The 20345-nt window shown below is 50.4% G+C and overlaps 7 protein-coding genes across 7 annotated transcripts; 5 read left to right on the top strand and 2 right to left on the bottom strand.

Annotated features, from left to right (window-relative positions):
• Positions 1–2000: 2000 nt before the first annotated feature.
• Positions 2001–3548, top strand: PpBr36_02849 (uncharacterized protein; the record flags this gene model as incomplete). The annotated part of the gene is made up of 3 exons (XM_029890026.1): positions 2001–2198; positions 2267–2617; positions 2679–3548. Coding segments are annotated over 3 exons (1419 nt in total), but the record flags the coding sequence as incomplete, so codon positions are not given.
• Positions 3549–4038: 490 nt separating this feature from the next.
• On the bottom strand, positions 4039–8667 carry PpBr36_02848 (uncharacterized protein; the record flags this gene model as incomplete). Its single annotated transcript, XM_029890025.1, has 4 exons — positions 8431–8667; positions 7136–8252; positions 6137–7061; positions 4039–6071 (listed from the first exon to the last, which is right to left on the bottom strand). The coding sequence occupies exons 2-4, from the start codon at positions 7298–7300 to the stop codon at positions 4039–4041; spliced, it is 3123 nt and encodes a 1040-aa protein (XP_029752762.1). The 5' UTR covers positions 7301–8252; positions 8431–8667.
• A 1131-nt stretch (positions 8668–9798) lies between these two features.
• On the top strand, positions 9799–9918 carry PpBr36_02847 (uncharacterized protein; the record flags this gene model as incomplete). Its single annotated transcript, XM_029890024.1, has 1 exon — positions 9799–9918. One exon carries the CDS (start codon positions 9799–9801, stop codon positions 9916–9918), a length of 120 nt encoding a protein of 39 aa, XP_029752767.1.
• Positions 9919–11087: 1169 nt separating this feature from the next.
• PpBr36_02846 (uncharacterized protein) lies at positions 11088–12549 on the top strand (the record flags this gene model as incomplete). Its single annotated transcript, XM_029890023.1, has 3 exons — positions 11088–11352; positions 11421–11585; positions 11675–12549. The coding sequence occupies 3 exons, from the start codon at positions 11088–11090 to the stop codon at positions 12547–12549; spliced, it is 1305 nt and encodes a 434-aa protein (XP_029752766.1).
• A 137-nt stretch (positions 12550–12686) lies between these two features.
• Positions 12687–14810, bottom strand: PpBr36_02845 (uncharacterized protein; the record flags this gene model as incomplete). The annotated part of the gene is made up of 3 exons (XM_029890022.1): positions 12687–13835; positions 13916–14310; positions 14372–14810. The coding sequence occupies 3 exons, from the start codon at positions 14808–14810 to the stop codon at positions 12687–12689; spliced, it is 1983 nt and encodes a 660-aa protein (XP_029752765.1).
• A 1733-nt stretch (positions 14811–16543) lies between these two features.
• On the top strand, positions 16544–17464 carry PpBr36_02844 (uncharacterized protein; the record flags this gene model as incomplete). Its single annotated transcript, XM_029890021.1, has 4 exons — positions 16544–16558; positions 16840–17106; positions 17184–17343; positions 17412–17464. 4 exons carry the CDS (start codon positions 16544–16546, stop codon positions 17462–17464), a joined length of 495 nt encoding a protein of 164 aa, XP_029752764.1.
• A 732-nt stretch (positions 17465–18196) lies between these two features.
• PpBr36_02843 (uncharacterized protein) lies at positions 18197–20150 on the top strand (the record flags this gene model as incomplete). Its single annotated transcript, XM_029890020.1, has 4 exons — positions 18197–18316; positions 18423–18998; positions 19069–19279; positions 19348–20150. The coding sequence occupies 4 exons, from the start codon at positions 18197–18199 to the stop codon at positions 20148–20150; spliced, it is 1710 nt and encodes a 569-aa protein (XP_029752771.1).
• Between the last annotated feature and the right edge of the window lie 195 nt (positions 20151–20345).

Below are 20345 nucleotides of genomic sequence, written 5' to 3'. Positions count from 1 at the left end.
GCAAGCTGTTGTTAAAAGATATTATAACAGATCGATTTTACTGTAGTTGTGAACCTTTTAGAATTCCAGTCTTTGCGTACTCTATGCCTAGCATTTTCCATTCTCGATAGGAAAGAACAGAGCTTGAGAAATATCGTCGAAAATAATCCAGGATGGCCTTTTGGCCAACCATGATAGCATAGAGCCAGAGCGGTAGAGTGAGCAAAGAATGTTGCTCTCGGTTGCTAACTGTACTGACGGTGCACGTGGCCTAACGGCTGTTGGTATTGATGTAGTGTAATCAGTCATGGCTAGAGAGCGCATTGCCGACAAGATGTCGCCTAAAAAAAAAAAAAAATCCTTGTTTTCACATCCGGAAGGCTCTCACAAGCTTGTCAAAGCTCACCAAAGCCATTCAGCTAGCCTTGTTTGCATGTTGGACGTCATACCCTCGGGATGATTCACAATCACGACTTCCGCTGCCTGGTACGGGCTTCTTCAGATGCCTGGCCGCTGTATGCAGTCAATGCTATTCGAATGAAATGAGCGTCTTGGCTTGGTTGTCTCTAAGACCAAGTGATGTTGGCAGGTTTGTGTTTGAAATGTGAATCCGACTAAAAGAGATTTCTTTGGGAAAAGGAGAAAAGCAAAAAAAGTACGTGGTACGCATCGAGTCATTGATCTGACCTGATAACGGCAGCGACTTTAACAGACACCGGTAGATAGATGGTATAGGTGAGGCAAGGGCCACCGATGGAACCCTGGGTGCTTTGCATCCAAGACAAAGACATGTCGGTGCCTATCTGCTAAAGACACATGTCACCTGCGATTCTGCAATACACGTTGATTGCCCAACTGAGGCTCCGATCTTCATTGATGCATACTTACCTAGGCAGGTTGGGTTTATAGGAATGTGAAAGTGGTTCTTGATCGCTCGCAAGTGGACTGCTCATGGCTCATGAAACATGTTTTGCTCGCTCGTTGCCATGCCAGCCATCAACAACGACACTTGATGTGCAACTATAGTGGGGTTCCCAGTGCAGCATGCCTCTGTTGATATCCACTGATATCTCGAACCCCTCATTGTAAAGTCAAGCTAAACCCAGATAGTTTCATCTCAAAAGGAAACACAGAGAATATGTTCATCCGCTCCCCGCTCTACCGGAGCGTATCGGGATAACATTGTGCAAATGCCAAATACAGTTAGTCTGCCATCTACCAAGAATTGTCTGTCTATCATTCTAAAGAGCGATCGGATGTTCCGCTCCCCTTTGCGCGCTGTATTTGCGATTAACAAAGCCTTAGTGTCTTTCATCATTTGTGGACGGATCGAACTCTGTATCATTGGCATTGTTTCGCCAAAAGCATGGCTTGCATGGTCCCTAGCTAGCTCTATCGCAAAGCCATGAGAAGGTGGGGGTTATTGATGGCAACAAGGGTTGATCCGTTGGTTGATGATTGTCCTTGACTTCAATGGGCAGCAGGGCAGCAAAGCAGGTTGCAAGTCCTCCGGCCGGCGGCACCTGCCGCTTTAGTCCAGGATGGGCATCCCTTGCATGCAGCCTTTCAGGCATTGGCAACGAACGGTAACGTCATGGCTTCCATTCCATGCTGTTAATTCTGACGAAAATGGAAGGGGAGGGGTTTAGCTTGCCTTTTTTGCCGTTCTTGGCGTCTCGTTCCTAGGTGGTCGACGCATCGTTGATTGGAGCCATTGAGCATAAAGTTGATGAATACGAGCTTTCGGGCATTTCAATCCTCGCTTTCTTCTATGTTCCTGTCTATCGTCACATTGTTATTTTCGGCTTTTTATCCAAGTCGTCTGACAGTCCCTGGCAGCCCCCCTTCAGCGTGCCCTACAGTCTAGAAAATTATGTATACTTCCATCCCTACCTTAGTTGGTTGACCTTTGATATCTTCATCCGACCTTCTCTGCCTCAAAAAATCCAATTTCATCTTTTCCACGGCCCATGGATGTTGCCAAGCCTTACCGACTACCGACTGTGCAGCGCAACACGTAGCCCGGGTCATCTTCCTCGAGTATGATTTTCCTTTCGATTTTGGTGGCTTTGACCACGGCACAACTAGCAACAGGCCAACAATATCACACTGGATTCAACTATGGCAACACATTCACAACTGGTGCTCCCAAAACGCAAGCAGATTTCGCACATGAGTTCAGGACTGCTGCCAGCTTATCTGGAGCCCCACAAGTCTTTGTAAAGTTTCCTATTCCTTGATAATCCTTCTCGCCAAGGTCGTATCATATCTTCTGACATTCGACTAGACAAGTGCTCGCTTGTACACCAACATCCAAGCTGGCACAGCCAATGATCCCATATCTGCAATCCCTGCAGCCATCGAGACAAAAACGTCGCTGCTACTAGGCCTATGGGCGTCGGCTGGTGCTGCAGCATTTTCAAACGAGCTGGAGGCATTGAGGAGATCTATCAGCACTTATGGTGACCAACTCAAAGGAGTTGTAGTGGGAATCTCTGTAGGCTCCGAGGACCTGTATCGGAATTCTCCGACTGGCCAAGCCAACAATGAGAATCCCGGTGCCGATCCCGGAACTATCGTCGATTATATCGCACAGACTCGCGCCGTCATCAAAGGCACTGTTCTTGACGGAGTTCCAGTACGTAGACACCTACCCAAAACACGTAACTGACGCTCACTAACACCAATCCTACGTACAGATTGGCCATGTTGACACCTGGACGGAGTGGGTCAATGTGGGCAGAAATCAGGCCGTCATCAACGCTGTTGACTGGCTCGGATTTGATGGGTATCCTTATTTCGAGACAACCGCCCCTCAAGGCAACTCCATCGACAAGAACAATGCGCTCTTCGACAGCTCACTCCAGCAGACAAGGAATGTTGCCGCCGGCAAAGCCGTATGGATTACCGAGACTGGCTTCCCTGTCAGTGGAAAGACGAGCGGTAGTGCCGTACCTAGCATCGAGAACGCCAGGACGTACTGGCAACAGGTCGGCTGCGCTACTGTTGGCAGCATGAACGTATATTGGTACACTTTACAGGATGCCGCCCCCAACACCCCGAATCCGTCTTTTGGCATCCTCGACTCAAGTGGAAATCAGCTATACGACCTCTCCTGTAACAAGGCGGCTGATACAGCACGCTCTTCTGGCTTCTCGCCAAAGGCAGCTTCTCAAGAAGCTTCTGATGCCGTGGAACTACCCTCCTCAAATTCGGTCAGCGCCATTTCACCGGGAGCCACTGGCCAACAGACAGACATCTTCTCGATCCAGACTCAGACGTCGGTAGCTGATATAAGTGGAGCTTCCCCATCGAGTACCACCTCTGATGGCGATTCCTCCGTTCGATTTACAATCCAGACAGAGACCTCCATTACCAGCTCCTCTACTCCTGGGCCAACATCTACCATCGTGTCTGGAGCGACCACATCTTCTGTCTCGCCTAGCCGCGACCCCACCGCCACGCAGACACAGTCAGAGACGGGAATACCCGGTCGTGGTGCTGCTGTCAACGCAGGTTCTTTTGCAGCTGCCTTTGCTGCCATTCTAGGTGCCGTATTCTATATATGAATCAACATGGTGACGAGAATACGATTGCAGTGACTCAACCCCATCAAATGATAATGATACCCTAATAACTGGCTATGATTGCCCACTTGAAAAGCTAACGCATTGATCTGGAGTATAAACTTGTAATTAGCCTACACTTTGAATTCGGGAAAACGACGCTGGACGTTTATGGTGACCGTTGCATGTACTCACCTCTGTCACTCTTATAATGTTAGGTATGGAAATGTCAAGAGAGAGTTTCAAGTACATTAATTTGCCTAATATATGCCCGCCTCCGTCATTTTATACTTACTGGCACTGGCACGCCGAGGTTTCAGATGCTGGTTGGTGTCACAACGATGCAATTGCGAAGATGATGTTCTTTGTGCACAGGGACTACTCGAGACGACGGCAGACTAGGATTGGTCTAGCATTGGATCATAACTGACAATTGAATGGTAAAAGAGAGTGCAGCCAACGTGAATCCATAAATTAGCCTTTTCCTGCCTCGTCAAATCACGGGCGAAAGGTAATACTCCATGATGGCATATACCAGCTCAAAAAAGACCTCCTTGTGCTCCATGACGGCATCATCCGGCGGTGGCAAAAGGCCAGCCATGCGCCAGATGCCGCCATTTTCCGCCTCGGCCGTATCCAGATCCCTGAGTTTCTGAACGAGGCTCGCAAAATGCGCTTCGTTTCTGAAAAGCCTTTCCAACGCCCTTTTGTCCAGCACCCGCTGCACTATGTTACCGTCGATCTGCAGCATGAGTCCGCCATCATCCACGGGCTCGGGCTCCTCCTGCCAGCCCTCCGCATGGCGCCAGATGAAGGGGCAGATCTCAGGGGTGCCCATGGCCAGGTTGACCACCAGCCTCAAGACGCCCCAAGCCTCGATGCCGATCATCTGAAAGTGCTGTAGGCGGCCGTCAACCGATATACCCAGCGTCTCTATCCCGTCGCACTTGATGATTCCATAGCCGGCCGCCCGCTGCGCCGCAGCCCAGCCGGGCCTGGTGCGCGCTGCAACCATCTTCCTCACCGAGGAGGGCAGCTCTGCTTCGAACAAGACCTCGCAGTTGCAGCCCGGCTGTCTCCACGGCACCCACAGCCCTGTCAGGGAGCGCGTCATATCTGTCGTGAGGTATATGGAGCTGCCTTCCATGTTCCCCTGCCCGATCGAATGCAGGCCTTGACGCCCGAAGGGATCCGAATGTGAATCTGTCATCTCCGTGGCCTTTTCCTCTCGGTGGGAGAGGACGATGAGCGAGTGGTGCATCGTTGTCACGACGATATGACTTGCCAGCCTACGCTCCAGGCTCTGTGCAGCGGCCTCGTCCGTTTCTTTGCTCGCTTCTTCCGGCTCCGACAAGTCACCGTCGGCTGCCTTTTGCTTTCCTTTACCTGTCTTTCCACTTCTGGTCGATAGCTTGGCACCGTCGTGTTTGCTGCCGGACGCTTGATCTTGTTCGTTCTCAGCCCTGCCACCATCCCAAACCGACAAGGCCTTGGCGGGAGATCGAAGATCAAAAGTCCTCCAAAGTACAAGCTTCTTCTGGACGTTGTCAAGGATTTCCCATTTCAACGTAGAGCCCTGGCAGTATATGATGCCATCCTGGTGACCAATAATGCAGTGCACAGGCTCTGTAGCCCTTCGCTTGAACCGGGTGTAGTACTTGATCATCCTCTTGCCCCCTGTCCTGCCGTCTGCCATGTTGGTTGCTGTTATCACTTGTATACCGGCAGATCGCGAGCCAACCAGGATGAATGCAAATTTATGCTTGGATTTCTGATAGATCCATTCTGAGAGGCTCAATATGGTATCTCCCTTAATCCCAAGTCCGGCAACATACTGAGATGACTCGTCGTCTTGTTTGTACGGGTAAGCAACGTCCTCCCCAGTCTCCAAGTCCAGGAACTTTAGCGTAGTTTTGCTTGCTTCGTCAACCACTCCAACCACGAGACAATTCAATACGCGGGAGTATATGGCAGTGGTTGGTGTCACACCCAAAGGTATCGTCCACGGTACTTGCCGGGGTTTCAAGATTACCTCGGCGAGGATGATCTGGCTACCCGTTGTAAGCATTAACGGGAGATGTTGAGGGGTGCGTGCTACGTCAAAGGTAGTGGCCGATATAATGGGAATAGTGCAAGGGGCTGGCATTGGTTTTGGGCCTTCGGTCGGCTTCATCTCTTGCCTGTCGACTGGCCAAACGCGATACTTCTCTTTGAAAGTTTTCGTCCTTTTGCTGTCAAAGCCGGTAAGAATCCACAGTTTCGAGTCGCAGCAGACAGCGACCATATCCCTCCTGTTGCCGAATCTGAAGTCACTCGTGGTGACAGGAGTTAAGCCGAACTTTTCGGTACAAACGACTGATTCTTCCCCACGCGAGGCCATAGTAACAACTGAACCTTCGCGGGTACCAAGAACTAGGACAGAATATTCATCTATCTCGGCAGTAGAGATGCTAACGTATCCGCCGATGGTGGTATGCGGTATACTGCCTGAGTCAAAGCTGGGAGGCGGGAGAGAACTAGCCGGATCTGCCCTCGGAAACACGCTGTAAGAAGGGGGAAAATTTCAGGACAGGAGGGCATGCATATCGTACCTGGAGCGATAGGTATAATTTCAAGTCTGCCTGCATCCAGCCCGTCGAGCGACAGGCGTGCCAAGCTTGGCACATTGTCAAGCCATAGACCGGCAAAAACATGCCTGACACCACGAAACGTGCCAGAGGCCAAGCACGTTACCTCCCCTTGAACCGGGAAGCTTCTAACAACCGCTGGTGACAGGTTGGGCTCAATACGGCACAGGTGAATATGTGTGCTATGGTTTGTCGTCGCTGAGAGCAAAACAAATTCGTCCAACGCAGCTGCGTGTGTAAACACTATCTCGTCTCCAGGTGTACTGTGAGTGAACAGATCCTGAAGTCGCACTCGCACATTGGACAGGGGTTCTTGAATGAGATCTTCATCGTGCTGCAGAGTATTTTGCTCAACTTGATTGGAAGGCCATTGATGCCTTTCAGGTGGTGTAGCCACACAAGCTAAATGAGTTTCGGTGACTTGTAAGATAGCACGCTTGTATATAGGATGAACAACATAGGTTTGTGAAAGGAGATCAAACCCAATATCCTCTTCAGGGCAGCTGAGCTCGGACAGGTCATCGGAAAGGTGCAGTAAGGTTGACCGGTCCGGGGTTGTCAGAATCAAATAATGACCGGACCCTGAGGCCGTCGCAGCAGCGGGCAGCAGCCAAGCCTTGGTGGTCGTGGGGTCGCAGTCAAGCTGAACTCCGATATCAGCTTGAAAGCCATGTCGATACTCTATAACGGCGCCACTCGCGGCTTTCCCCGAGGTTGCGAACAATCGATCAGGATTTTGTTGAAATCCAATTGTCCTCGTGCCGCCCACACATCTTCCACGTCTATCGACTCCAGGGACGGTGTGGAAACCATGTGTAGAGACCATATCAAGGGCAGGGGCCCAGTTAGGGATGTGCATAAGATATTCTGGGGCCGCTCTCGCCGTAACCTAGTTTCCAATAGTAAAAGAAAATGTTAGCGCCATCCGGTCACCCCCATTGTTCACAAATTGGAAAAACCAACTTGCCTTCCAGACAACACCGGGCCCTGCATCTCCAGCTGCCACGAGAATGTCACTAGGGGTGTCATCAAACAGTACTCCAAAGGCAGTTGAGACACTGCATCGCATACGACCCACTGAAGACGCCTCCACGTCGACATCGTCGTTGACGAAGAGCATTTCGACATAGCCGTCTTCTCTAGCAATATATACGCAATCAGAACCGTATTGCGACAGGCGGAAAGGTCGAGCCCAAGAGGCCCACAACGGTGTTGCGTTGCCGGTATAATATTCCGAGGGGGGTTTTGAATCGACAATCAGCTCGCTGAACTCAGGGGGAGCCAGCTGAGCATCCTTGACAATGCAGAATGTATCTCTGTAGACGGCAATGAACGATGTGCCAACCCTGAGGGGGATGAGAAAAAGCGGTAGTTGATGCTGCGTAGACAAACGGTGGCCATTGGCCTCCTGAGAAAGAGCACCGAGAAGATGTTCGCCCGCTTCCCAGTCATATAACACCATTCGGGTGTGACCACCTCTGACAATGAACATCAGAAGAATGACTTCGCCCTCGTTGCCCTTTTTGGGGAAAAGAAACTCCATCATTTGCAAAACTCCGTTGTAGGCTCGGGGCCGGAAGTTTTTGATTGGGTTGAGGTCAACCTTGTTCCGATAACGACTTTCGAGAACCTGCCTTGACTCAAGTTCGCAGACTGTAAAGGTAGAGTCTGAAGAACTCAAAGCGATATAGCGCGAGCTGGGATCCACGGCCAGCTGCTGACCAAAGGACGAGTTGGAGACTTCTGCAGGGATGCTGCACTCTGATGTGACGAACTCAGAGCTGCCATCTGGATTTGTGCGAAGCACCATGAAAATGCATTTACAGTTCTCCAGGAGTACTAGGAGCATCTGAGGTGCCAGCAACTCTTTTCGACTGTCGGTTCGAGATGATTGAGATCTTGGGTTGAGCATATCTATATCCTCCTCGGCTGCCTTTTTGTTTGCTGGAAGCCCAAGACTGTCAGGGAGATCGCCAATGACGACTGCTTTTCTGATGCGCTCATCGAAGTCGTCCCTGCGAATCACATCATGGAGTTGACCATCTTCCATGCGGTACTCGCGGATCTCGACAAAGTAGTCCTAAGTTGCATGCATCTACGTTAGACGACTGACCTTTCCTTGAAGTATGAGAAGAGTAAACAAAAACTACTTCGGTACTCTGCTCCGCAAGCTGTTATTGTATGCATTGTCGTCCGTCGGCGACACAAGTGGGTGGGTCAAGGAACTGGAACGGTTCTTCAGTGAAAAAAGAACATACCCCGACAAAAGCAACATCGGCTCGATCAGCGCATCGTAGACGGCAAGGTAGGACATGTCTGACCACTGGGGATTCGACCACTGTCTTGGTGAAGATGCCGCATCTAGGAGGCTTGGCTACAGGAATCCTGGGCGCCTTGTCCACAGCCTTGGAATTTGAGGCTCTGAGAACGGCGTTCAGATCAACGGTCTGTGTAACCCATTGTCCGTCTTGAAGGACGTTCGTCTGGAAAGACATGCTGAGAGTAGATACTCCTGGTTGAATAGGTTTAAAACAGGACAGGGTTGTCTCGGCCGGGAGTGGACCCGGCGGGACGCGCCGAGGAACTATATCCGGGGAGTTGGCACGGGCGCTGTCGGTCTGGGGTTCGTGCCTCCAAGTCTGCCACAGATAGCCGGCGTGTCCCTGCGAAAGACGGTTTCCCGCTGTCCTGCTCAAGACAGGTTGGGAACTCCAATTTTGGTGTGACAGGAGCAACAACCCTCGAGCGAGAGCCACTCAGAAACCAAGTAGGGCTGGACTATTGAGCGTCTGTGCTTTTCTTTTTTTTCTTTTTTTTCCTGGGGGCAGAATGACGCTTGTCATGAAGTTCTGCGACAGGCTTGCATTCTCACGATTTCCAAAGCGAAATGTCTTTCAATCAGGAAAAGAGAGCGAGTGGCTAAATGTTGGGAACCATGGGCCACTGGTTCGGAATGGTTTCCAGAACAAAAGCTTTTTTTGTGTCCAGGATGCAAGAAGGTCTAGTGTAGTTGTCTGTGAATCAAGAAGTTATGCTATTCCTCGAGAAGATCACGGTTAGCCACCAGGTAGTCGGCACACCGATGATTACCTTAATAAAGGTGGCTTTTGGCTCTATTCGCCCAACCGACTTAGTCGGGCATTCGGGATGCGGGTCAACGGTGGGCTTACCAGGATGGCACACTATGTGGCTGCTGCAAACTACGCCCGGATTGTTGTCTTCCTAGATTGATGGCGACTCTGGTTGAGTAGATGCAGGCAGGATACTGTGCACTGGCGTACAGGTCGGCCGGCATACAGTAGGGCACTGTGGCGCAATGTCGAGGCAGGCAGGCAGCCAGGTGGGATCTGAGGGACTCGAGCTAGCGGGAAGCCTGAAGTTGTCAAGTTGGGTTTGATTCTTTGGTCGGCAGCGGGATTTTTCACGAGTTGACCTTTCCATTCCTAAAAAGAAGCTGTCCAGACTGTATTGTAAGGTATGGCAGGTATTTTGTACCTTTTTGTTTTTCCATGCGGGCACTAGACTAGGTTCTGGTCCTACAGAATAGAAACGCACTCGCAAAACCCCACCAGGGAAGGCGCAACCCCTTTGCGCGGCCCGCCAGTGGAGGATACATTGTGCCCGGAATGGTGGGGCCCATCAGTGCCGCCGATGGCCGAGCTGCATATACCTGCCTGCTTAAGAGGAGGCCATGCCATAGGGAGCGGAACACTCATCCCCCAAACAACCGTAATAGAACCTATTAGCCTCGATGTAGGTACTTAAGCGAGGACACTTGCTATCGACCTTGTGTTGTGAGAATCGACCAATGTTTTATGGTATGTAATGTACTCCTTCGTTGCAGTTGGAACCCGCCTGATGACGTGCCTGCAAGCCCTGGATGCATAATGGCATCTGTATTATGTATGTATGCTGCAGTAAGGGGAGTGGGAGGAGTCAGAATTCGCATGCGTCAACATGAAGCAAATTCAATTCGAAAGCTACTTAGTCTTGGGAAGCCTTCACACTCGAACAGGAAACCGCGGCAGGATGGCTATTGACTCCCAAGTAGCAAATTCTGGGCGGAACAAGACTCGATTTTGAATCTAATTCTGACCTGCATATCGTACTTGCCCATCCACCAAAACTGACAACGAGGCTTGCGAAGCTACTGCAAAGTAGATCCAGATAGGACTCGAAAAGTTCCTTTTCTGACAGGTCACAAACCAAACCTGACCCCCTGCCTGGTCGCTCCCAGCCGGGCCTTGAACAGTAGATATGTTTATTTGCACTGTAGCAACACCCACTTAGAGTACCTACAGTACGTACCTGGCGAGCCTGGATGGCCACAGCGCGGCTCGGCGCGCTTGTCCCAATGCATCCACGTACATCGTTCGCGTTCTCAGCTTGGTTTGGAAACTTGCTTGTCTGGTTTTTTATTTTCTTTGTTTCGTTTTCACGTTAATCCAGCGCCTTTTTCAGTTGATTCAATAATCAAGATTGAATATAGTTTAACAAACTCCCACAAAAAAAAAACCCCCCCGGATTTCACTCAGTTTATCAATCTCTCAACTTGAGCCAGTTCCTGTTGTATCAACTGGTAATCAGTATCTCAACCAACAGATAACACCTAATCTTGGTTGGTACCCCGAGTTTACTACGTACATCTTTCGAAATTGGGACGTGCCCCGGCAACCTCCAACATCTCTCCGTGCATCCTCATACCCACCAATCGTTGCAGGTATCAACTTGATTTTTCATCACACAATAAATGGTGAAGTGGGTGTCATCCCAAAGTTGCTTTCCCGACTCTACAAGGATCAAGCAATCTGTTGTGGGAACAATCACTCCAGGATCTTACACCTCATAAAAGTAACCCTGCCTGGTTGGTGATAATCGCGCAGGTTTTCCCGTTGGTCTTTGTTTTCGGCCAGAAATGGAGGATGGGCCCAGGCCGTCGGGGGCTGCCCTGAGAGCTTCCGGATCGTGTGCATCGTCAGTCAAATCAAGGAGGTCGATTTCAAGCAGGAGCAGTAACATTCGACTGCCCATCAACGGAGATGATGAACAAATCCTCGAGCAGGACAAGGAAAAGGCAGATTCCATCTCCGAGGCATGCAAGCTGCGCAAGATCAACCGACTCAAAGAACTGGCAGTATCCAAGGGTGGGTTTTTGTCGGATCGCTTGAGGCGACAGGCATGTAAGTCTGGCCAGTACTGCTTGTATACTGAGTATAGTGGGGAATTTCTACTCACGTTATCCACGAAGGGCCGGTTTTGCTTGGTCTAGAGCCCGAAAGCGATGATGTCTTGGTGGACAAGAATGCATCTTCCTCTCCGGTCGATGATGGCTTGTGGAAAGAAATGCCTCGGCACCGAGACGAAGACCAGGTTCAACTTGACGTAAACAGGGCTTTTATATATTACCCCAACAGTACGTTGATACTACGCCCAGAAATTCTCATCACGGGTCTTTTTGAGCTTTACTGACCATCACTCCTGGGTTTCTTTTTACATTTATAGTTGAAGATCCAAACGACATGGAGCACCAAAAGGCAGCACTATCCGCGTTAATTGTCGAGGTTCTCCGCAGTAATCCGTATCTCTGTTACTTTCAGGGCTATCATGATATATGTCAAGTCTTTCTCCTTGTTCTTTCCCCTTCTCAACGAGCCGCAATTGTCGCACGTCTCTCAGTCCTGCGAATCCGGGACTTTATGCTCCCAAATCTTGCACCTGCAATCGCGCAACTCCGCCTTTTGCCCGACATTCTTCGCGCTGCCGACCCGTCTTTATGTCACCACCTCTCCCAGACCGAGCCTTTCTTCGCCCTGTCCGGGACCTTGACCATGTACGCCCACGACGTGCAAACGCTGGGAGAAATCGCCAGGCTATTCGACGCACTGTTAGCGAGGGAGCCCGTGTTCAGCGTGTACGTCTTCGCGGCGATAGTCATGAGCCGGAGAGAGGAGCTTTTCGACACGCCGCCCGACGAGCCAGAGATGCTGCACTCGATCCTCTCAAAACTGCCGCAGCCCCTGGATCTTGACGACCTGCTCGCGCGCGCCGTGGCGCTGGCCGAGGACCACCCTCCAGAGACGTTGCCGAACTGGAGGCACGGCATCTCGCCCAACAGCGTGCTCAAGACGGCGCGCGACTCAGCGGCGTGTGCAAAGCAGACGCTGGATCAGGGAAGGCAGTTCTTTGAGCGCCAGGTCCGGGAGCTCGAGTGGGAAGAGAAGCGTGAGAAAGCACTGGCCGTACTTTGGGCTTACAGGAAGCCCGCAAGGACCATTGGGTTCGCTGTTGCTTTCGGGGTCTTGGCGTTTTGGTTGCGGCGTTCACCAGGGCCGCTTGTGTATATTGCTTCCTTGTCAAATCGATGGCTCAGGGACTGATTGCTTGTGTCATGTTACTGGCATGGCTTTCCCATATTTGCGAGACATTCACCACGAAGTCTTGAAACCAGACCGTGGCGGCGGCAGCAGCCAATTAAGCTTCATTTCCCATGTCTACTGCTTAGCTACACCAAGAATTACGCGCCCTCCTGGAATGCCTTCTTCAGGTTTACAAAGTGCTCCTTTTGCTCATCAGCAAGCTTTCCTTCAGAATCACCGATGATGGTCGAGATCAACGAGTAGTTATTGTACAAGAATCGTTCTCGTTTCCTCTTATCTTTGCCAAACCATGCCTGGCTAAACTTGGTCAAGAAAGCCTCCGTCTCCGAACGCAGTCGCCCAATACTTGCCAAGAGCGGCTCGTCGTCGCCGGAATCGGCGCTCAGAACCAATAGTCCGTGGAGAAGCTGGCCAAAGCGCTGCGTGACAACATGAGGCGCTGCCGACTGTTGCGCAACGGCTGAAGCGGCTGGTTGCCGAGTGGGCAGGGCGCTGGTGAGCGTCCGGACCGAATCGCAGTGGTGGCTCATAACCATCTGCAGCCGTGGCCAGAGAAGCATGGATGTTCCGTTGATGTAACCATCAGCAGCGGGAATACGCCGCCTTTGCAACTCGAAGGCCAGTCGCTGATTCAACCTGATGCAGATGAGCAGCCCCAGGCAATCGTATGAATTTTCAATCAATGACTTGGAAAGTGTTCGGCCCACGGCAAATGTCGACTCGAAGATTTCGCTAAAATGTCGTGATATCGAAGACACTGGGATTGCCGGCGTGAAGAACTGTGTTAGAAACGTATACTCCGCCGAAGCATTGTCCACAAGTGCCAGGTTGAAATTTCTGAAGGGGACCTCGAGATAATGTGCTGTCTGATCTTCTTCTGCCAGATATGACGACAAGGCTTGTTGATTACCCGTCTTCAAAATATCAAGCCGTCTACCGAGGTTAAAAGCGTCATGTGGTGGACCTGAAATCTTGGCACTGGAAAGAACTGTTGTTTTCCTGGATGAATCATCATGCCCCAAAACATCGTTTTTGTCGAGGACATGAAGCTTAAGCTTTTCAAGAGCCTTTTGATATCGCGTAAACTGTGTCAGGTAGTACCACTTCATGGTGTTTTTGTATGCCTGACATATCTCCTCTGCCAGGATAGCATGGTGCTTGTGTAAAAAGGCAAACAATTCTTTGAATCTGAGAAAGTTGTGCTGTTGGATGATTTGAGCATTGATGTTGGGAGACCTCAAAGCTTTGATTTGAGCGACCAGGAAGTCTCTTATTCGCTCGATGGCCTGCAGGGAAAGTTGTCAGAAATCGGAGGTTTCTCTCGCGTCGAACGAGCACACGGATAGTAGACGCGACTTAGGCATACCTTGAGTACCAATCTTTCAAGTAGTGGTCCTAGGTCTGCGAGTGCTTTGCTTTTCCCTTGATTTGCACTGTTCTTGTGCGCGAGTGCTCGCTTTTCCACCTGTTTGAGTGCCTGGACCCATTCTTCGTCGATGTGCCCTTCCGATATCTTGGCAACAATGACTGGCGACACGCTAACTTCCTCGACTATTGGGGCCAGCCCTTTCTCGACAGCCTTGCGGTTGTCAAGCCTGACATTGAGGGCCGTAGATCTGGCCTGCAAGCTTTCGATGTCGGCAGAAACGTTGGCAAGATCGTTTCGAAAGCTTGTAAGGTTCGTTTCGACGGAACTTAGAACATCGTCGCAGGCGCGTATTGACTTGGAGAGTTCTTCGAACTTGGTTTTATCTCTTTCATCTGCAAGCTAAGTCTTTTAGCACAGAACGAAAGGGGCGACATGAGAATCTGGTCAACGCACACTCTTCAATGGTTTGTGGTCTGTATAAGTCGTCATCTGCTGTTTGTGCTTGTTCGCTAACCAGCTCACGGAGCGAACGGCCACCAAAGTCAAAGTCCAGTTCCAAGTCCTCTTCTGTCACAGGACTGGGAAGCTTTTCCTCCAGGGTCAAGCCATCCCCCAAGAGCTTCTGCAGCACTTCCGCCGCGTGCTTTCCATCGTCCACGGTTGTAGTCTGCTTCAGTGCAGAGCCGTTTGTTTTTCGGGCGGAGGCGAGTAGCGATGTGCTCGAGTTGCTCGAGGCCAGCGATAGGGATGAGCTGCGTGCTGAGCGCGAGGATGTTGTGTAAGGTCCGCGGATGCTAGAGGTGCGTCGTGGCAGGGGGGAGGCCGCGCGACTGGTCGATTGGGACGATGAAGGCCCTGGGAAGGACTGAGCGGCAAGTCTGTCTAGCCACATGTCGGGCGGCCAGGCCAAGTGTGCGGCGAAGGTTTAGGATCTTTAAATGGCGATCATAACCCCAGGAAGCGCAGCGCACGCCTCATGGGGTTTGCTATGAGGCTAAGTCCTTCAAGAACTGTTAAAGCTCCAAACGCGACAGTTTTTGAGGCCGCTTTCTCCCGTAATGTTTGGCGTATCACTATAAAGCTTGTAGAGCCGGTTCATTGACTTCTAGCGTGATTGTGTTCTTACTGTCGTTGTTGTTCGGCTACGTATGTGTGGTAGTTAGAATGCCTACCAGAGCAGGGTCCTTCCATTGGCTGGCTTGTCCCAGTAGGCGGAGTGGATCAGTTAGATCGAGGAACCCTGTAAAGCGTACTCCCTAAGTGGGAAAACGGTAGTTCAACTGAAAGCAAGTACCCTAGCGACTACGCTACCTTGGTGCTCCAAAGACCTTGTACAAAGAAAAGAGCTCGTTTATGGCCCATTGGTTTTCAGTTGCGAATTCGATGTTTGATAACAAGAGAATAAGGGCAATTTCTGCTGTGATTATCTACCTTTGAGATTCCTGTGGTGGGACAGGCTCCTCAGCTTTGTCACTGACCTCAAAGCCCCAACGTGGCGCTACGATTGATTCAGATAACCAAAGGGGACCATGGAGATTCAAGACAAAGTACCTATCTAATTACATGACTTATACCAGGGCCTAATTAAAGCTTTTTTCGGGCGTTTTTTTTTTTTTTTTTTTTTCACTCTCAGAACTAGAAATGACTCGGAAGAAAGTTAGGAACCCTAGGTTTCTACCCAAGTAGGAATTCAAAGAGGCTTTGGCTTTTATTATACAACTGACAGGGTAATTGATTAGAAGTCCTGCGGAAAGAGCGTTAGCACAATCAATATTGTCAGGAGACTCCAAGGGTGGTACGGCAAGAAAGTAATAACTTTCTCTGCAGGCGCGTCGCGTAAATTTATATTAAAAAAATGGTGGGGCATGCCTAGGCACTTGGGGGAAATTGACATTGCGAAGGCGCGCATGCATGTAGGTTCTGAAATCCGTTAACTGAGACCTGCTGTCCATAAAGATAGTATTGACATTCTAAGTTTGTGCTCATATCTTTCGTATGAGGAGTATTAGATTACAGGTGCCTTGATGGAAAGCGGAAGTTTCGCTCGGTCAAGCTGATATTCGCTGACATTTACCAGTCTGTGCTGCGAGCACTTTCCCAGGTTTGGACGGCGGCACGGGAGCTGGGGAAGCTCTCCCAAAACCTGCAGCTACGAAAGACAACACAACCTAGAGAAAACTGCTAACAGACAATTGAACGGCTCAGTTAATTTCAATGCCATCCGTCAATTGTTCTCTACTGCTGCATCCTTACAGGCCAGTAGTCAATTGTTCACAGCGCCCTTGAGTGAATCGCAGACAACCAATCGCCGCAGCCAAAGATCTCCATCAGATTGGTAACCCCTCGACCCCACATCTTCCCCACTGCTTTTTGGCACGCAACGCACCCGAAAGGAGTCGCTCGACCCCTCCCCGCCCGCTTCTGTCTTTTGCCTCCCTCCTAGTAATTTTCCAAATTTTGCTTAAAACCCTTCTTGATTTCTCAAACTTCCTCCCCCGACTATTTCCACATTTTCCTCATCCTTTCTATCATCCAGGCGTCTCGTCTCGTCGTCGCAGCTGTTTGCATTTCGCCCTTCGTCTTTCTCACTCTCTCGACGAAGCATTACCTAGACGAATTTTCAAGATGTCTGACGAGCAGGTTAGTAGAAACGGCCATGGTTTTGGTGCCGCCCCTCTCGTCGCTCGGTGATTTGCTTGTTCTGTTGTGCGCGGCTCTACTTGATCCGAGGTGACTGGGGCACAACACCACGACACTGTCTGCTCTCAATGTGTGCGACACTGCGTTCGAGCTCACCTGGGACAACATGGGCGGGCTCTAGGGCTTCGTGGTTCTCATGTTCTGCATTCGAAGGACTGGTGGAGGCGCATCGCCTTTTTTATGACAGAGTGACTGACTGTTTCTTTATCTCGAATCTTCAGCATGAGCACACCTTCGAGTCGACCGACGCCGGCGCGTCGACCACCTACCCCATGCAGTGTTCTGCACTGAGGAAGGGTGGTCACGTCGTCATCAAGGGCCGTCCCTGCAAGATCGTCGACATGTCGACCTCGAAGACCGGCAAGCACGGCCACGCCAAGGTCCACTTAGTCGCAATAGACATCTTCACCAACAAGAAGCTGGAAGATCTCTCTCCGTCCACCCACAACATGGACGTTCCCAACGTCACCAACGAGACCTTTGAGCTTGTAAGAAACAGATGCGTGTGGGAATCTAGGGATGGTATTGTTGGGCTTACTAACTGATGAACTCGTGCCTTGCATAGATCGACATTGAGGGCGACGGCTTCCTCCATCTCATGGACACGAACGGAGAGATGAGGGAGGACATCAAGCTCCCTGAGGGATCTGACAAGGCCGAGGAGGTTGCCAAGGAGATTCGTCGCCTTTATGAACTCAAGCAGCAGGACGAGAACAAGGAAGTCTGTAAGTTATTTATCCAACCTAGCGCATCTCACCCGTGTGATTCAGACACTGATAGCATATCTGCGCAGTTGTCGTCGTTACCAAGGCTATGGGTGAGGAGGTTCCTACCGCGGCCAAGTAATCGAGCGGCGCATCCGTGGATTCCCTGTCATGATATTTTCGAGTGGCCACGCCGCCCAGCTCAAACTTTGAGCGACTCAACTGGGTTGCTGGAGCTGGTTTCAATGGGAAGGAAATTTACTACGACACTGGCGTGTTCTTTGTCATTATACGAAGCGACGATAAAGGAAAAGAAATCACTTGCGACGGGACATGTTACGCACAAGTTCACGATTGCGTCCCTTGTGTTGTCCATTGTGATCTGCCCGACGCATACATGGGTAATATAGGTCCTCGTCAGTTCAACAGGCTCAGCCCCTGGCTCAAATAAAATAAAAAATAAAAAATTCTTTGAAGAACTTGGAAGATAAGTTGGCGGGACTAGCCATTGCATGCGTTATTTCGTGCATAGATTTGGATGTGTGTAATCTTGAATAAATTTTGGGAAAAAAAAAAAAAAAAAAAAAAAAAAAAAAAAAAAAAAAAAAAAAAAAAACCTTGTGGACAAGCGGCAAAAAACTGGATCTAACCGAATGTAAAAAATTCCATCTCTAGGTTTAGCAGTAGTCTAGTCAAGTCTAGTAATTAGAACACTATCGTGACGGACTGTGGTAGCCTTCGACCCACCTACCTAGATAGGTATTCCTGTCTTTGTGTTGAGTCGACTGCAGGATCTCTCCATCTTGTTCGCCACTGACAACAAATTTGACCACCAATCTGTTGATGCACCGCATCTTGCAACTGGTAAGAAACAATGTCGGGACGGCGCAGTTATCACAGATTCACCAAGGGCCAGACATGCGAGCAGTGCCCGTCCAAAAGATGGTATTCCGAAGATGGTCGCCGATATTGCGATCGCGGACATGAGATAGAGGTATGGTGATTCCCAAATTCACTGCTCATCAGGATGGATACGCTCGGCATAAATCCTCAACTGATGTTGACCCGACCAACCTCTGTCGGTACCACATTTTCCCTAGGGCTTCGTGGAGCATGACTTTGAAGACGAGGATGGGTTCGGGCAGACAGGCGCAGTGGCGCGCAAGGAGAAGGAGGTCCGCGAAAAGACCTCGCGCATGCTCTCGGGCAACGCGTCGCGCGAGCTGTACCTCCAGTGCCTGCAGCTCGTTCTCCGCAAGCAGCTGTTTTGGCTCATGCACGACCGGGGTCTGCCATCCGAGCTGGAGACGGTGGTGCGGGACCTCTGGGTGCTGAGAACGCGCAACATTGAGGGGCTCAAGACCGTTTCCGAGGCGGAGCGGGACGAGGACGCCCAGTCGGGTGGAGAGAGGAGCGAGACCGACGGCAGCGAGATGAAGATGTTCAGCAGCGGCGGGGAGTCGGAGGCCGGGCGGACGGACCGGTCGGGCACTGGGACGAGAGGCAGCTCAAGGGCGAGGAGCTGGACTTCGGAGATCGGCGTCAAGAGGTCCCTCCCCAGGCTGGTTGATACACTAGGGCTTTGTTACCTGGGCTGTCTATTGATGCGGTTGCCTGTCAGGGTCGGAGACTTGTTCAGCTGGGGCAAGAACAATCAGATCATATATCTCGATGCGGTGGGTTTAGTCAACGTGGTTTTGATCTTGGCTGTTGTCCTCCTCCTACACGACTAACTGGCTTTCGTAGATCCATGAGGTTCCTTGTGAGATGAGGGCTCGTCTACCTGGACAATATCAAAAGGCACTTACGGCCCGATCTACACCCTTTTCGGGCGGAGAGATCCACGCAGCGGTTCTCGGGCTGGTTTTGTCCTTTCATAAATTCTACAAGATGACGTTCCCGCCTCTGAACAGACAGCTGCTTACGCTACGATACATTAAAGAACTGGCACTGCCACGTAAGTTTGGATTTCTAGCGAAATGGATGAGTATGCGGGACAAGAGGCCTAACCCGCCGTTGTCACAGCCGAGATATATACCTTTACCCAAGAGATGGTCGACTTCCTTAACGTGGACTTTACTTTTCCGCTCGGACAACGAAGAGTGCAACTACTCGACCACCCCGATGTCTTCTTGATATCATGCATTGTCATGGTCACCAAGTTGATCTGTCCGTTTGATGACGTTCGTCGAGGCACTAGCGAAACTAGCTTCCCAGTACCTTTGCTAAAGATTGACTGGCAACGATGGAGGGAGCAGTTTGAAGTGGCGCCAAAAGAGTCGCTTTCTCGAAAGGACATTGAGATGCTGACCTCTGAAGATGCATGGACATTAAGTCAAGCTAAAGCAGATGATTATCTTGCTTGGTTTCAGCAGGTTAAGATCGACCCGCAAAGATCCAGCCAGCTAGGGCGATTTGCCGGTCTTTTTCCTCTTCAGGAGCAACAAAGAGAAACCAGACCTGTAAATGCCGATGAGACGGCTGTAGACGGTAAGTTGCTAGAAATTCATAGCAGAATGACTTTGCAGTTTCCCGAGGATCCTGCGAATGGAGATAATGTGACGACGGGTTTCGGGACCAAACACTGGGTCTGGCGCAACGTTGACGATCTCCCGCCAACTGCTAGGGCATTCTACAACAAAGCTGGTATGTTCATAGACTTTTCGAACCCACAGTCGAGTACGCAGACTAACGGTTTATTCGCAGCTGAGCTATCAGGACTTGCCCCAAGTAGACTTGCCAAGGCGGTGTGCATGCTTGAACGAAGGCTTGATCTGTGGATCAGAAGGCAAAAGGAGGAAGCAGGGGGAGCCGGGCAATTCGTATAGTACACACTTCTACCTAGCTTATATCAAGCCAACCGATTTGATGTCGAGCAGTAGTCTTATAATACATCGATCCTGCCTGGATGATTGCCTATATTTTGCAGTTCCCACCTCTATTTTGATCTTATACAATGTTTCTCCAAAGAGTCCTTTTAAACAGATAGGTATACTTTTTTTTTTTTTTTTTTTTTTTTTTTT

This window comes from Pyricularia pennisetigena, chromosome 3 (genome assembly GCF_004337985.1).
Source record: "Pyricularia pennisetigena strain Br36 chromosome 3, whole genome shotgun sequence".
NCBI classification, from domain to species: Eukaryota; Fungi; Ascomycota; class Sordariomycetes; order Magnaporthales; family Pyriculariaceae; genus Pyricularia; species Pyricularia pennisetigena.
The sequence above is the reverse complement of the archived record's forward strand: the minus strand, read 5'-3'. Positions and strand labels throughout refer to the sequence as shown.